The sequence below is a fragment of the Polyergus mexicanus genome, unplaced genomic scaffold (assembly GCF_030449975.1).
Source record: "Polyergus mexicanus isolate NDT 795.1 unplaced genomic scaffold, iyPolMexi1.0 SCAF_10, whole genome shotgun sequence".
In the NCBI taxonomy this organism is placed as follows: domain Eukaryota; kingdom Metazoa; phylum Arthropoda; class Insecta; order Hymenoptera; family Formicidae; genus Polyergus; species Polyergus mexicanus.
This window is the reverse complement of record NW_027223330.1, coordinates 7,343,211-7,360,663: the sequence shown is the minus strand read 5'-3', so window position 1 is coordinate 7,360,663 and position 17,453 is coordinate 7,343,211. Positions and strand designations below refer to the sequence as shown.

The following is a 17,453-nucleotide window of genomic DNA, read 5'->3' as shown; positions in this document are numbered from 1 at the left end:
ATTATTCCATTAGGTGATAAGTCCACGAAAATAAATGCTCGATTTGTAATCAGAGTTGAGCACTTGTACTCCATCTCGAATGACTAACGATCTGATAAGATGGAGAATGATTGATCGGATTATATGCATACACTCTTGATTATTAATTAAATCTCTTATGATGACGGAAATAGTACACAAACATAAGGAAACTATGCCATGCAATTTATTAATGGTATTAAATCATTATAATTCGAATATATGCATAGAAATTGCATAGAATAGAAAGATATTCACGATGAAATTATTATTACATTACTATTCATCTTGGCGAACTATTTCCTATAAATACGAAACCGTTTTGCAGTTAAATTACTGTCATCATGTAAACTATGCTTGAACATTTATGACAAAATTATATGTGATCATAGTCGATAATATCGACATATACATGCCGTTCTTAATATTCATTGCGTGCAGTCTTATCGATGCTTTATTCACATTTTCTACGTACCTAAAATAAAAGGCAAAAATTTAGATAAAAGAGGAATTGTATGGTTCATCAAAACAATAAAGAAGATTAAATTATTTATGCTTTGATTTTATATCTCAATAAAAAGTATTCGAGAGCTGTTGACATTCGATCAAAAGAAGCACCTTTTGATGTCAAATACATGCCTTCTTTTCTGTAATATAATTTGTAGTAAATTGAAAATTAATTGGAGTACATAAATGGAATGTCAACGGTACATAAACAAATTATAACTAGTTTATATATTATAACAAGTTTGCATATTGGACTTACGTTGTAGTAATCGCGCTCAAAAACAAAAAACATAAATCAAATATTTAATGACATTGGGAAATTGCTGAAATTACATCTGAAAGAATATAAAAGGACTTGCTTTAGTCACAAGGGAGCATGCTGTTTTAAATATTTTATACCGGAAGATACAGAATATTTTAAAAAATCATCCGAATGGATGATTTTCCTATTGAATTCAGATAATAATTATATTGCATACTTTATTATTATAAAAATGAACTTTGTATCTACATATATCACATCTTCAATCTTGTATTTTTTTAAATCTATTTGTTTAGCAATATATATGTGACTTTGATCCAGATTTGATCAAAAACTGAAAATGTTAGTATGTATTGTATGTGTGAGAGATTTTTGTCTAACAAACGTCATTATAAAATAAGAAAAAAATAAATAAAGTAACGACGCTTATAAGCTTTTCCTTTTAATAAATAAAAACTAGCGATGTATTTACACACTGATACACACGTCTTCTATGGAAACGTATGTAGGAATCATATATATGTATATATTTGGACTGTTAACAATTGCATTGTGTGTGACGAGTTCATTCTGTTTATGAATAATGCTCTTCTTCGCTCGACGGTGAGGACTGACTAATGATAATCGTTATAGCATCGTTTGGTTGCAACCAAATCTTTGCATTATTATGATCAATTTTTGGCGAACACTTCATTTGGACCTTTGTTACTGGTATCTCTGAAACATTTGCATAATAGATACTTCAAATTATTTTTCGTTTGTCTGTTTGATTATCCAAATAACAACGATAAGCACGAGTACATAAGATATGTAAGAGATAACTGTTATTATCACTTTCAATATATCTTGCATTTTCTTCGATAAATTTTATTTGGAAAGGTAAATAATTTTACATATTTGTGTAATATTTGACATATTTATACAAGATATAATTTATTATACACATCAGAGTTTTATTTTACGAATTATTTATTATTCTTATCAGAGTTTTATTTTACGAATTATTTAAAACACAAGTTCTCGGGAAAAAACGCTTATGAAATTTGATTCCGATAATTAGATATTTTGGTGTGCAACAATATCATTTAAAAAATGTGATATTTTACATAAAACGTTTTATTCGCGGCATATTTCTAATGATTTATAAAATGTCAAAATAAAATAGTGTATATATATTTTACGTGCAATTTACGGTGACAAACGGAGCTGTCGACAGACTATGACAACTGAAAATTAATATTGAGATATTTAACACAAATTAATGAAAATGGCAACGTGTGGTGAAATGTATGAGCGCGACGTAAACTGATATCGAGGACGCGACATTTCTCTTCTTTTGCCCCAGATTTGCATATTTATTTTTAATCCTTTCCAAAACGTATATACGCTTACCTTGTATCTGATTTGACGATGTCGATGTATCTGGAAATTGAACGTGCTTCCTTGATATCCGACTCCCAGTGGGACTTCTCTCAGATAAGAGAGGATTATGACATGCTGTAGGACTCTGTGTCGGTGTAGCTTTTGTTTCATTATTGGTGACACCTTTTCGCGAACTTAGACACGACGTGGTGACGGTCGTAGTTGGTGGTTGAGTTACGTATCTCACCACTGGAACCTTTAAGGGATATTATATGAGATATAAATAAAATATATCGTGCGATTAAAAATTTTCAGAACGTGGGTCGCGAGATTTAAACGACGGTAGAAATCACACATTAAAAAATAGAAAACTTGGAAATTATACATTCGATATATGTCAGCTTTTATGAGAACTGCTAAAAGATTATATGAGGATATTGCGTATATACAGAGAGAAATAATTTGTACAAGAAAAGAATTCGACACGAAGTATTTTCGACCTGTAAAGAAGGTCACAAATATAACAGAATTCTCGAGACACGATCAATTCTCTTTACGATATTGATTATGAGATAATTGACGTAATAAAACTGCTACGAACATCCCTTTACTTGGTTACTTTCGGGAAACATTTGGTCGCATTTTTCTCACAGACTTCCCGTTAATCTCCTTTTTCGTTTAATTGTCTAATAATATCAAAGACCACTTACTGGTATTACAAAAAATACACACAGATATATATATATATATATATATATATATATATATATATATATATATATATATATGTTTATATGTATGTATTTTCCGTCTTATATTTATAGTTTAATTAATCCGTCTTATATTTATTGTTCGTAAATTATATACACGCGCATTAAATATTTACATCTTTTTAAATAAGCTGTTCGTGAATAAAGCAGTATGACTGAATAATTCACTTAACTTTTCGTCCCTTATCCCACTGTTCTTTCCTCTGCGAAATTTTCGGAATACTGACCCTATATTCGTAGTCATGGGCAGCGGTGCCGCGACCAGCTAAGTACTCTTGATACTGCGAGATGATACATAAAAGCGAATATATCTGTAACAATAGTTATTTTGTGCTGAGTGATTTAATATTTGTAATGTACAAATATATATATAAATTTTCAACACAATTTAATAACTCTTTAATTTCTCATACTTGTTGTATTTTACAAAAATAGTATGTGTTTTTCTACTCTCTATTATTATTATATTCTTTGTGAGAGAATCATAGAATCATATATAATTTTATGTAATTTATACAACTATGTAATTTTTATAATGTATGTCTTACATATATCAATCTTCTTAAACAAGTTTAATAGATTTCAATGGCTATAATGATGATTACAAAGCAATTACAACCGTGACAAAGTACTTAGCAATTAAAATTATTATTAGTCGAATGTACTCACGTTTAAACAAAGTAGAAAGAAATTTAATGTGTAGAGCATAACTCTTGCCGGATTAAACTCGGGCTGGAATAGATCAAAATTTTCCAATATTTTATACGCACAAATCTTATCTCTCATATATGTAAATGTGTAAATAAATACATGTAAATTTGAAAATTTCATGAGCGTTTGAAAAGGGGCGTAAACATACTTACGTCTGTCCTCGTGTCTTAAATGCATATTTGGATTTTCCACGGTTTATTTTAAAAGACTGCCAAGAGTTTTGATATTTCTCTCGTAAGTGCTGCCTCCTAAAATAGTTACGAGTCTTTCAAGCAGCCGATATTCATAAATTTCAAATATTGCAAAATCAAAATAAAGGAAAAAAATGAATAAAAAATAGGGAAATATATTTTACATGCCAAATAAAACAAAAAATTTATTCGTATTCGAATTCACAGGACGATCAATTGAATTAATTATAAATTCCATAAGAAATGCTGTATGGAAAAAAAGTATAAAACAGATATTGATTTCTAGAAAATCTCATATGCTCGAAGAAGGGCGTATTTAAAGAATTACAATACTCTTGTTTTCAAACACTTACGCCCCTTTTCTATCAAATCTTAAATTAATTTTTGCTTTGATAAAATTTTCGTCAAACCAGTTTTACAAGAAAGATTATCTTATTAATTCATGCATTAAGAGAGATACAGAAAAATACACTACTTTTTATACTTGATCTGATAATTAATTGAATTAATTATTACTGGTAAGTATATTGAAATATTTAAAATGATAAAAACGATAATTTTAAGTTCTGTATATGCACAATCCCAAGAAATCGAAGATTATCTTTTTTTATTATACAAATATATATATATATATATATGAAAAGGAATACAATATAAAATACTTACTGTAACGATGAACAAGTACAGTGAATGTGCTATATCAATGATGCCACATATGATGATTACAATAATCCATGGAAGCAGCAACATCTTGCGGTCCTGAAAATTTACGAGGAGAGTGAGTGATACTCATACACGAGCTTATATGAAAGATATATGTCGAATTTTTCACAGAAAAAAATTTCTGCGAACTTCTGGTCGTTTCACGTTCCTAAATTCTAAGGATTTTAATTATACGGTTCCGTTTAATAATTCTCTGATATTAAAATAATAAAACAAAGCGTAGTAATGGAAATTCTGTAATGTAAAGCGGTAGAATATGAAATGCATGAAATATGTTTTTCGTCAAACACGTTTCGTGACACTTGGAAAAGGTTTCCTCTTGCCATGTTATCAGTGTCGTTCTATTAATATTCATGAATATATTATTCACGTCACGTTACGTCATATCGCGTGAATGCTACAGTTTATCTTATTAATAATATTCGTCACAGTCAAGCAAAGGTACTCAGAATAATTAAGATCTTTAATGTGTTTTCACTCTATTTTTTTTTGCTAGGCGCGCGTGCAAATTTATAATTTTTATCATTTATAATAATATCGCGCACACAAAATAGATTATGTGGATTATATAGCACGCTTATTGACGGCTTATATCTATATATTACTGCATAAAAACCTCACTCAGTTAATATAAAAAAAAAATCAATATATCTATATTATAGATATAGATTCACAGAAACAAAAATAAAAAATCAATACGCACATTTTGCTGTATATTGTAGTCTTGATAATAAATAATAGTTACATGAACAGATTTTTAAATTTAAATCTTTATTTGATTATGTTATTCAAGGATATATTAAAATTATATGAATTAATATTGATAATTTAAAAATTCAAAAAATAATCAGCAAAATTAGACTTTCCATTAAGAGTTAATATGAATAAACTTAATAATAACAGTGTATATGAATTCATTCAATTGTCTAGTCTGTGTTGCGTTTAATAACACATATCTCTCGGGAATAACTTATGCATGTTACACCGGTAGCTTTTCATATTATCCATTCAAGAGCAGCGATAATACTGTTTTATCGCGTTCCATGTAATAAAAGTATTTTCTACTATTCACATGAGATCGAGTGGTAAATGACGTGATATAATAAATGCGAAAATCTACATCCTGAGGAAGACAAAAAGCTTCGCGAAAAATATAGTAAAATACAAATTTAGCTGTTTACTCAAATATAATAGCTACGCATGAAAATATTTATAAAAATTATGTTGTTTTCTCAAAGAAAGAAAATAAAATGAGTGATAATTTTTTTCTTATCTAATATAATAGCATCTAATGTGCAACAATCTACCAAGACAGCACAAGACATCCTCAGGATCATCCTGAATATGTCAAGGACGGTTCAGGACATTTGTAGGATATTTTAAGATATTATTATAAATATATTTATAAAAATTTAATATGCATACATAATTATTTTTAGTTGTGTCGGCTATTTAATATAATTTAGAAATCTTAAGTATTTTAATAAGTATTAATGTCTTCAGATATTGGATTGTTTAGAAAATATTACACAACTCAAACCCGGGAGCCAAACCTAAAATATTCATGTACAGCAAGAAAGCCTCAAATATTGAAGAACGATGAACTATTTTTAATATTAGATTTTTAATATTGGCAGTAAATAACAAAACATAATTTTAATTTATATTTAAATTTTAAAATTTGCTCCTTGAAACATACGAAAAATATCCCTAACATATTCTATAAAAATCCTTAGGATGTTCCATAGGATCTCCCTGGATTCTCCAGAGGTTGATATACGGCTATCATTTACTCTTCCTCGGGACATCCAGAAGAGATCTGAGGATTGCAATGGGATATCCTGAGGATATCCTACATATATGTCCTGGATGCCCTTTGAACGTCCTAAGGACATCCTTGTGCTGTCTGGGTAATATAACAATAGAGATGGTATAATAATCTTCTATATAAAAAAAATCTACAGCTACATTTTCAAATTAACCTCTTACGATTTCTAATTTTCGCAATTATGTAAAAGAATGGAATTATATTATACTACGCTTTTAATCTGGAATTTTGCACTATCTTGTACATTCTATATTTTATTATATTATTACAGTCCTATATTTTCTAAATTAATTTCTTGCAATATCTAAGTATTACAAATAAATAAAGGAATAGAATTATATGGCGTTTCTTAATGATTACTCCGAAATTTTTCCCTACCTTGTACAAGCCGTACAAAAGAAGGAGACTGCACAACACGCCGCAGCAGGAGCAGATAAGCAGCATTGCGTTGAAATGAACCGTGGCTGAAGCAATACAAGCAATACGATATCGTTTAAGCGAAGCCGACTACTTAATAGAGACAATTTCGAGGACGATTCCATGCGTGAGATCAAAAATTTTATTATGATGAAAAAATCAAATGCCGTTAATTCGCTAGAATATTGACTACTACTTGCTATTTATTGTCCACTTACTTGGCGATACGGTTCCTCCTTCCAGAAAGCTGGATGACTCTGGTAGTGAAACCTCTCCCTTGAGATAATCACTCTCCTCTCGAAAAACCGTGCCGGTGGTTGATGCTACCAGTGCAAAGTATATCTAAAATCGCGAGTAGATGGAGGATATCATTAATTTATATTTACAAAATATGCCATTCAATATAATAGAGATTGATTGAGAATAAAAATATTTGAGATTCAAAGATTCAAATTTTTATAATTTTATTACTCCTTATTGGAACAAGAAAGATACGCGTTTTATTAAATGTATTATATAAAAATTATACTATTAAATACGTTAAAGATTGCAATTTATTTTTTTTTAATTAAAATAAAATTAAAATTAAAATTGAATTAAAATAAAATTATTAATTATAGATAATTTATTCATTAACATCGTAATTAATTTTATAAATTTAATTCTCGGAATATTCATATATGATTATTGTTTAAGCAGGTCATTTTGATTAATGCCTTTGAATAATTTAATAGACTTACGTGCTGCGTGTTTTAACAGCGTTTTAACATGCACAATTTAATTCGTCTCTATTACGTTACATTTTAGGATCTATTTAAGTCTCATTTTTCAGCTTACTTGTCGATATATCTAGATATCGATTTTATAAAAAAAGAGTAGAAAAACAACAGACATGCGGCGCGAGTTCAATATCCGGAGAATAATTCGATTTCGCGTTAGCAAGCTCGGGGGCAATCCTGTTACCAATTTGCGGGAAGAAAGACATGTACATCCGTTGCAATAACTCGGATTAGTTTAATTCTGGGAGCGTCAGCAGGGGATATCGTCCGTATAGAATTGTACAGATGGTCGTTGGCGGTATCGTGGTAATTCACCGATATTAAACAAATATCTTCCTTCTTTTCCCGTTCAATTTTCTTTTCCTCTTGTCCGTGGGGAAATGACTATATGCCGCAATACGTCAATTTATAACTTTCAATATTTCATCTATAAGAAGAAACATTGAGTAATTTGAGTAAATGTTTGAAAAATAATAATAGAAATTATAATTTTGAAAAATTGTGACACTTAATCGCTTAATTCTACAACATTAAAATTTAAATGTTCCTTTCATTAATTACATTTCATTTATTCTTTATATTATTGAGCCGGAAACAGCGAATTAAATACATCAAAATACGTACTTGGAGAGCAAATCTAAAATTCGAAATGTCGGGAAATATTAAACTATCATTATGCATTTGAATTAAAATTTTGCGCGCGGGGAGTCTTAGTATTCCGAACTGTTCGGAGTTTTTTATTGAAATCTGTGATTTTACGTCTTCTTAACTCCGTTCGTGTTTTAAAATTATTCTCATAAATCACAATCGTACGTAATATTCTTCAAGAGAATTTTCCACAAACCGCATTATTTCATCATAAAGATTTTCAAATCGTACTTCTGGCATCGTTTTCTCGTTAGTAAAACTCGCATCCCAACGCGTTCATTAGCGAATACGATATGTGTCAATCAATGATGTGCCTTTCGATATTCGTAACAGAGGTCCATCCCATCAAATCAAAATAAATCGCTATCATTTCCCGCTTCCCTCGATCGTTTTCCGAAATAAATACTTCTTCTTCTTCTATGGCTGCTTGGGCATTAGGGAAGTCGCCCATACACCATTGTTTCTTATGAATTTAAAAAAAAATTTTTTTTTTTAAAGATTATATATTTAAATTGAGACCCTTTACAAATAAGTGAAGCAGTTTGTATATCTTGAAATTGTTGGAAAAGGCAATACTAGGGATGTCGATTGACATAAGTGGGTCTATTCTTTTGAGATAGAGGAAATGAGTGCGGATGACTTGTCAGTATGGGAGAGGCATTGAAAGAAGACGTGATTGAGATTTTGACAAGCGTGACCACAGGAGCATTTTGACGATGTTAGTATGTTTTTGTCCAATAGGTGTTTACCTGTGGCTGTGTGATGTGATCTAATTCTGGAGATGAGAGTAATAACAGATCTAGGAAGTGAGCCATTGATATTTTTATACCAAGGTGTGGAAAGGTAGGAGTCATCGTATTCAAGTTTGAGATTGAAGTATCTGGAGCCTTTATACTGGCTCTGTAGCCTGAGGGTTTGTGTAGCTTTGTCTTTAGCAAGTTTTTTGAATTTAGAATAAATGTTTGAGTAATGGCATTTACTCATGAGAAGATGATTAGGAAGGTGCAGAGACTCCTTAGCCAGAAGATCGGCCTGTTCGTTGCCATATATGCCCTTATGACTAGGTATCCAAAATAGTTTGACTATAATATTATTAGTTTGGCCGGAAGTCCTCCGAAATAAATATCATGTACGAACGCGGATCAAGAATATCAAGATAATTTACGAACGATCTTGATGTGTTAATTGGAGTAGGCGAGTTTCCACGCTTAACATGTTTTTCGATATTCATTATAGATGTCTATCCTGTCGGATCGAATTGGCGATTCCACGCGCGATCTATTGCAGGTTGTGTACTGAGGCTGCGGTCGGGAAGACACTAAAAATACTTGGAAGCGTTTGATTGATTAATCAAGAATAAAAAGAGTAAAGATCTATTTATTCTGATTGGTTAATGCAATGCTTCGAAGCATTTCTAGCGTCTTCCCGATCGCAGCCCGAGACATACATTCTACGTCATAATCGCAAGTGCGACCGGACATCGGAAGAATCAAGAGGATCGTCGAGGAGGGATCATCGAGATGGATTCCCGAAGATGAGTGATTTTCGCCGGCGTCAGCCGCGTGTGACGTTCGGGTAATGATAAAGATCACGATAGTCGCGTCCGTATTTGCGTCAGTCGCGCGATTTCTCATTTCTTTGTCATCCAATATAACAGTGTGTGTGGGGCGACCGTTGTTTTCCGTTAGTCCAGTAGACAGATTCAAATCGTATATTCAGTGAATATAGGTGATTTTGTAAATACAGTGCATCGTAAAACGTAAAAGATAGCCCCGAAAAAATAGCCGGGAGTGTGAAATGATGATGCAATCGTTGTGATTTTAAACGCGTGTGTGTGCTTATGTATATATACGATGCTAACCGAACGTGCATCTGTGAGAATGATTGGAGAGATGGATTACCCCGGAGCGACAAGAAACATAAAGTTATGACGAAATCATGTATCCACCCACAATGTAAGCAAATATATTTATTTGTTCGATTTTTCTCCAAGAAAGCCGTTTCGATTTCTTAATGTTAATGTATTTCTTTTATTCGCGAGATACGCACGAATTTATGCGTGTCGATTAATTCACGAATGTTTATCGTATATGTATTGAATTTATAGTATAATGTACCTAATCTAATCTATATTAAATCTATTAAATCCATCGTCGCATGGAAAGATTTATATATAATTTTTAATATAAAAAAAATCTATGAAGAGGGACGGAGAGAGAGAGAGAGAGAGAGAGAGAGAGAGAGAGAGAGAGAGAGAGAGAGAAACACAGCTACGCACATTTGTTTCATCAAAGTTAAAAATAAATTTGCTGGAGAAAAAAAAGGACCAAACGAAGGGCGGGAAGAGGGGGGTGGGGGTGGAGAGGGGTGGGGAGGGGAGGGGAGGGTGCGGTACGTTCTATTGAGTAAACAAATTTCCCAAGGGTTTATGGTTAGAGTTTGCTCAAAGTGTTTGTTTATATATATATAGAAGCACGCACACGTTAAAAACACGAAACTGCTTATACAACGTAGTATTAATTAACGCTACAACAAGTTGCGTAAGCATATCATGGCGCTTTTATTACTTTGGATTAAATGAAAAATCTCGGATAATATATTCGTCGTACTTTTATGTCACATTGCATTAAATGTTATATTAATATTTGCGCTATTACGCATCTAATATCGCATCAGATATGTATCAATTCGGTAAACACACTCTTTCAGGTTAATCGCGAAAATCTTTAACGATAATGAATTTTAAAATTGAACTTTCTATTCGTCGCAGAAATTCAATCGCTTTATTTTTTATTTCGATTGCGAGGAATAAATTGGATGAGGAATAAAGTGGATGAACAATTTTAGTGGATATAAATTCGGTCTCTTACTTTTAATAATATATTGAAAACAGTGTTTTCATATTTTTCAAAATGCCGTATTTTCTTATAGCTTCGATTACACACGAGATTATTGTTACTATAAATAAATTACAAACGACTATTATCATTTTCTGTATTGAAAACTTAATTTATTAAAAATTGAGAGCCAAATTTATATAGATAAAACATCTGTGTGTTGATTTTTATTTTCGCGAGGAGAAAAAAATATTGACGTTTACTTATCAAATAAAAAAAAAAGTATAAAATCAAGAGGACTGCGGTAAGTGGCAAGGAAAATTCTGTTATAAACAATTGATCAATACAGTTCGTTTCACTCGCCTGAGGTATCATTATTTTATCCTAATTTATAGAAATAATAAAAGCGCGCTCGCAATTGCCGCATATTCTTTTATCTTACATTAATTTTAATAAAATTGAATAATATAATTGCTTTTAGGCTGATTTATACTCTTTTATAATAAAAGAACGTTTAATGAAAATTGAAAACGCATAGCGAGAGATGAGAGACTGAGAGATTCTATTCCTTTAATCTTTCTTCCCTTACTCGATTGCTCTTCTTTTTCTATAAATTGAAAGTGTACCTTTATTAAAATATATGTATAGCATATGTGTCTGTTAAAAGATTGTTGAAATTATATTCTAAGAAATATAAATGGATTTTTATAATTTACATATATCTCATATCAATAATTGTAATTTCATTATAATATTTTATAGATAATTACTTTATAAACGATTATATCAAATTAAATGTGATTTATTCAAATGTTTTTCTGGAACGTTATTTGTAGCTAATATATAATGTAATTACCATATGTAAACATTATTGATTCTCTGGATATGATAAAGTTCTAAATTGAATTTTCTTGACCCAGTACCACAGGTACATAAATCTTAAACGTTCTTTTTTGATTTTTTTTTGTTTTTAGTAACGTTCTATGCACAGTTAAAGTTTGTTGAAACCATACACGATAAAAAAGAAAAAAGGAAAAAAGTGGAAACGCGTCTCGAAGCTGTTTCTTTCGCCTCATCGCGTCTCTGATATTCATGAAACGCTGACTCGTTTGAGACCCGTATTTATGATAATTACTTAAATTTTGTTTTATAGACCTGTCAAGTGAGCACACGTGTCTTTATCAAACTTTTATTAAGCTTTTGAATTCCGTTATAAAAACAATTTAATCTTCCGTAACAATTATCTAAAAAATGTAACGTTTTGTTGTATTAGATTGCAATTTACGATTATTCCGTATATATTTTTTTTTGTACAAAGATATGATTATAAATACAGCTACAAAAAAAAAGGAATGCCAGATCAGATTACTTAATTTTTGATTATAGAAAAGAATCTAAATATCGAGTGATAAATTTCTAAGAAATGAAAAAAAAATAATTAAGAAGTAATTTAAAATAAATAATAAAATTAGAAAATTTTTATGTTTTTGAACTTTTCGCATCAACCAATTATAGAAGTTAACAATACAATCAGATATCACTCTAAATCTCTCATGGCAGGAAATCAATGATGCGGCATTACAGAGTATGTAATGAAGTTGCACTGCAATTGTGTTCCAGAAATTAATGAGATAATTAATAGAGTCAGGTAATTAACGGGTTTTTTTTTGGGGGGGGGGATTTTCATATTTTTGGCGATAATGATAAGACAGAGAAAACTATAGCCACGAAATAAAATCTGCAAAGTTAATTAAGCTGGTATCATATATTTAAAAAACTAAAACAGATAAGCACCAATAAGACAAAAGTCGTTTCTTTGTCCAGAGATTAATTAGAGATCGATAAAAAAGTTAACGAAGGTAATTAAATTAGATAGCGGAACTTTGGCAATTATAAGACAAAGATTATCCGATACGTTTAATTTCCTTTACCTTAAAGTCCTATAGAAACTCACACAAATGACCTCCGTGTAACTTTCCTGTACTATAAGATTTCGCAGATACCACTAATTTCCAAGACCTTATATAATTACACAGATCTTGTTCGATAACAATTTAAGATTGTTTTGCGTTTTGGCGGTTTGTTTGATTCTACGGTCTTTATAATTCTGAAATAAAAAGAGTTTTTATGACAAACGCGTTTCATAAGCCATACTTATATAATATAGTTACGTATATATATATATATTATCATAAAATCAATGTTTCATATTTAGCCTAAAATATTTGAAATATGAAGAGAGTTTATCTTTTGTGTCCCAGAAATTAAAATGTAACAATGTTTTCGCAACATTTTCATTCCGAAGTAAATGTCACCACATCTATTTAGATAAAAGCACTTTAAAACTAAATTTCAGGATTAATTAATTGCTTCAATAAAATAGACATATACATTTGTATTGTTCACTCAATTTTTTTACGAGATTAAAATGATTCCTTTGCCCAAAAAAAAAAAAAAAAAATTGAAGCACACACCGCGATGGTACGTATCCGAAAAGCGAAAAGGTATTGTTCGAATTAAACACGATCGTGTTGTAAACAAAAAGTCTCACCGATATTACAAAATATAGATATTTTTATTTTTTTTTCTCGATTGTTCCGTTAGCTTCTGTGGAAGAATGCAATCGAAAAATTGTATAAGAGTGCGCTCGAGAAGAGGAATACGAGCGTCCATGCATGTACGTGTACATGCATGCGTGCAATAACGTGTTACGTGCACTATAGATATGCATATTTCGAACTGATATGTTCCTAGGAGAATATGCTGATCAATACTTAGCCGGTTCAATAATGCTATTGAAGTGCATGAAATGTACTGTGTATTTATTAATAGACTGACTGCCAGTTGCGATAATAATAATAAGATCGATATTACGCGCTGCGTTTTGCCAATTTACAATAATAATATAATTTAGATTATCTATCGCGTGTTATTATTATATATTTTATATATAGTTTTCTTTTAACTTCATGAATGAACCCATATTAAGTTAGCCCCCCCCACCCACCAACGCCAAATTAAGTCAAATATATCAAATAATTTAGTGCTAATTATGTGCTAATTAGTTGCCGTAGTCCAAATTTTGTTGCTCAAACCGTTTAGCAGGAATTTACATTCAAAGTGGGGGGTGCTAGCTTGACATTAAGCCACCCCCCCCATAGTGAAAAAATATATAGAAAGCTCGAATCAAAAAATCAAATACACTAGAATTTGTTGCTATTTTGTTGCTCTAAAATAACACAAAAATATTTTTAAAAAAGTATATTATTTAATTAATACCACTATATACTCAGTCTCGCCGCGCCGTGCCATTCACTTGCGCGAAGTAAAAATAACTAAAAAAATGTGTTGCTCGCATGTTTTTGGTACTAAAATAATCTGTGGACAATATACTAACGAAATATATAAGAAACTGAATTTGTTGCTCGTCTTAAAGTATTAAAAATCGATAATTTGTCGTCGCGGACCTTATATGACGCGCTCTTATATTATATAAATTAACTAAAAGAATTTGTTGCTCGCATGTTTTTGGTACTAAAATAATCTGTGGACATTTTTTTAGTTACTTTTACTTCGCGCAAGTGAATGGCACGGCGCGGCGAGATTGAGTATATAGTGGTATTAATTAAATAATATACTTTTTTAAAAATATTTTTATGTTATTTTAGAGCAACAAAATAGCAACAAATTCTAGTGTATTTGATTTTTTGATTCGAGCATTCTATATATTTTTTTCACTATGCGGGGGGCTGGTTTAATGTCAAGCTAGCACCCCCCATTTGAATGTAAATTCCTGCTAAACAAGAGTGCCGTGGTCCGAATTTTGAGCAACAAAATTCGGACTACGGCAACTAATTAGCACATAATTAGCACTAAATTATTTGATATATTTGACTTAATTTGGCGTTGGTGGGGCGGCTAACTTAATATGGGTCATGAATTATATAAGTGCAAGTTTTATGAGAAAAAATATATTATTTTATTTTATTGATTTATTGTAGTAAATATCTTTTATTTAAAAAAAAATTTATAAATACATAAAATATTTTATAAAATATATAAGATAGTGTGTGTCACAAATTTTCATCTATAAACTAATTTTTGCAAATGAAAAATAATTCCAACCTTATACATCTCTAAAATTTAGATCACAACAAATATAAAAATTTAAAGAATGTCAAGAGAATGTGTCTAAAATATGCTTAAAGCATATTTTATATAGTATATAGGCATATATAGTAAAATTTTATACGCCTTAAAACTTTCATAAAATTTCGTTTATGATATCTAGACGTACTTTAGGAATACTTTTGAAGTGTTGTCTGATCATGATGTTACTTCAGATTAACTATACAAGCTGTTGGTGTTATCATTCAGTAATATTTCATTATTAATACTTTTCATTGCGCTGATATAGAACGATGTTAAATTCGATTTAGTAGATAATTCGACAAATATTGCACAAACATAATAAATTGAATATTTATGTAATTTTTGTAATTAAATTAAGAAATGCATACATATTTTTTACGGTATACTATATGCAATGCAATAACCGGTATATTTTTATCAAAAATGTTCGTGAGAAACAAAAATATAAAATCTGGATAGGGGAGATTTACTACATTTATTATTGTTTACTATAGTTGCAGAAAGGGAAAATTTAATGACGTTAATTTTAATTAATTAATTAAAGATTAATGTCATCAATCATTATATCTCCTAAAATGTATTGTATAATTTATTATTGCCTCGGATCATTATTTCATCTGACTATCGGATGTGAAAGTGGAAAGTGGAAGAATTAATCATTAGACGTACGAGGAGCTATCGCACAAGTCCTTAAATGAAAGACGATCAATGGTATAAATCAAATTTTTCTCTCTATAAATGTGTATTTATAGAATTTCAATTATATTATTCTATTTTATTTTATTATAGAATAAAGATATACCATAAATGATATTGAGATAAAGATAAGTAGATAAAATATAGTTTAAATTTTTTCTTAATATAAGACATTAATATAAAAGAATAAAAACTTTCTCTCTCTCTCTCTCTCTCTCTCTCTCTCTTTAATATATATACATATGTAAAATATCTTGAAAAATTGAAAATTTTAAACTTTTTTATGTGCCAAAATAAACATGCAGAAAAGCTGTTAAATATGCTAAAATTTTCTCAAATATCAAAGTTTTAAAACTGATGTTCTGTCTAACTAAATTACACATAGAAAATAATATAAATAAAAAACGTGATTCTTTTGCTTATAACTTGCATAACAATTTCGTTTAAGTATACGTAACACTTGTTATAGTCGGTACTTACTGTGGTATAAACGGCACAAGCGTAGCTGCCTCTGCGTACAGATTGCCAACAACAACAGGACTGCATGATAGCCATGCTGCGAGCACATGGATCTTCTCGGGAAAATTTTAACGTGGCGATTTTAACTATTCGATTTTTTATGAAGATTCACGCCGCGAGTTTACACTTGATGGAAAAATTTTATTACGAAATCGAATTTTCTTACGTCGCACGGTCCAACGAAAGTCGTGCGCGAGGAGCATCATCGTACTATGAGAGAGTTTTACAGAGAATTTTTTTCACATAATTGACAACGCGAGTTCACACGAGGGCGGCTCAGCGCCGACTGTCGATTTCTCCCTCGCGAAATTTCCTCCTCCGGAGTTAGCTCGTCGTGCAAAAAGCTCACCGGCGGCAACGCCTGCGCAATTGTCTTCTATAATACCCCATCGTCTACGCTACGAGGTACTTTTATACCCGCGAACACGATCTTCAAGTTGACACGTATTGTACAATATTACCAGAAGAAAAACAGAATTGAATCGAGAAAGTTTCTTATATACACTCGCAAGATATACGGCGAAACATTCTTTTCTTTCTCCTTCGACTGATAATGAGAAAACTTATTTGTACGAATAAAGTTCATACTGGTTTCCCAAGATTTTTCTTTTATAATCATCTGACCAATATCACTCTTGATCGAATTGCATTAACAGGATGGTACATATGTATATATTATGATAAATTATACGATTGTTCGATATTTGACAAATAGAAAACAAAAAAAGGTATATTTTAAAACCTATGTGAAGTTGGCACTCCACTTTTAATAAATGCCTAAAGAAAAATAAAGTTTTCAATACAGAAAATGATAGTATTTCGTTTGTAGTTTGTAGTAAAAATATTTTCGTTTGTAGTTCGATCCATAAATAAATAAAAAATTTTTTAAAAATGGCTGTCACCCGACTTTAAGAAAAATCCGCTTTCGCCATATGTTTTAGAATCGTTTGTAGTAATTTTGCTTTCGTTTGTAGTTGAATAGTTTAAAAGTTACAACGTATTTGCGATAAACAAATAACGTAACTTTGTCAAT

General features: G+C 30.5%; 1 protein-coding gene across 8 annotated transcripts; it reads right to left on the bottom strand.

Moving 5' to 3' along the window:
* Positions 1–1,028: 1,028 nt before the first annotated feature.
* LOC138937220 (uncharacterized) lies at positions 1,029–16,695 on the bottom strand. Of its 8 annotated transcripts, none has more exons than XM_070303248.1 (9): positions 16,382–16,471; positions 12,985–13,160; positions 7,008–7,131; positions 6,751–6,836; positions 4,488–4,580; positions 3,589–3,651; positions 3,093–3,230; positions 2,180–2,405; positions 1,029–1,504 (listed from the first exon to the last, which is right to left on the bottom strand). In XM_070303248.1, the coding sequence occupies exons 4-9, from the start codon at positions 6,814–6,816 to the stop codon at positions 1,362–1,364; spliced, it is 729 nt and encodes a 242-aa protein (XP_070159349.1). In that variant the 5' UTR covers positions 6,817–6,836; positions 7,008–7,131; positions 12,985–13,160; positions 16,382–16,471; the 3' UTR covers positions 1,029–1,361. The 8 variants fall into 8 exon arrangements, with proteins under 8 accessions (XP_070159349.1, XP_070159347.1, XP_070159345.1 ...); XM_070303246.1 differs by lacking the exons at positions 12,985–13,160; positions 16,382–16,471 and adding exons at positions 7,530–7,995; positions 8,413–8,533; XM_070303244.1 differs by lacking the exons at positions 12,985–13,160; positions 16,382–16,471 and adding exons at positions 7,530–7,995; positions 8,448–8,533.
* Between the last annotated feature and the right edge of the window lie 758 nt (positions 16,696–17,453).

Coding starts and splice junctions, on each gene's coding strand:
- LOC138937220 (XM_070303241.1), bottom strand. CDS start 16,456: ATGGCTATCATGCAGTCCTGTTGTTGTTGGCAATCTGTACGCAGAGGC. Junction 6,837..7,007: donor AGGAGGAACCGTATCGCCAA/GTAAGTGGACAA, acceptor GTATTGCTTCAG/CCACGGTTCATTTCAACGCA. Junction 3,231..3,588: donor TCTTTCTACTTTGTTTAAAC/GTGAGTACATTC, acceptor CTATTGTTACAG/ATATATTCGCTTTTATGTAT.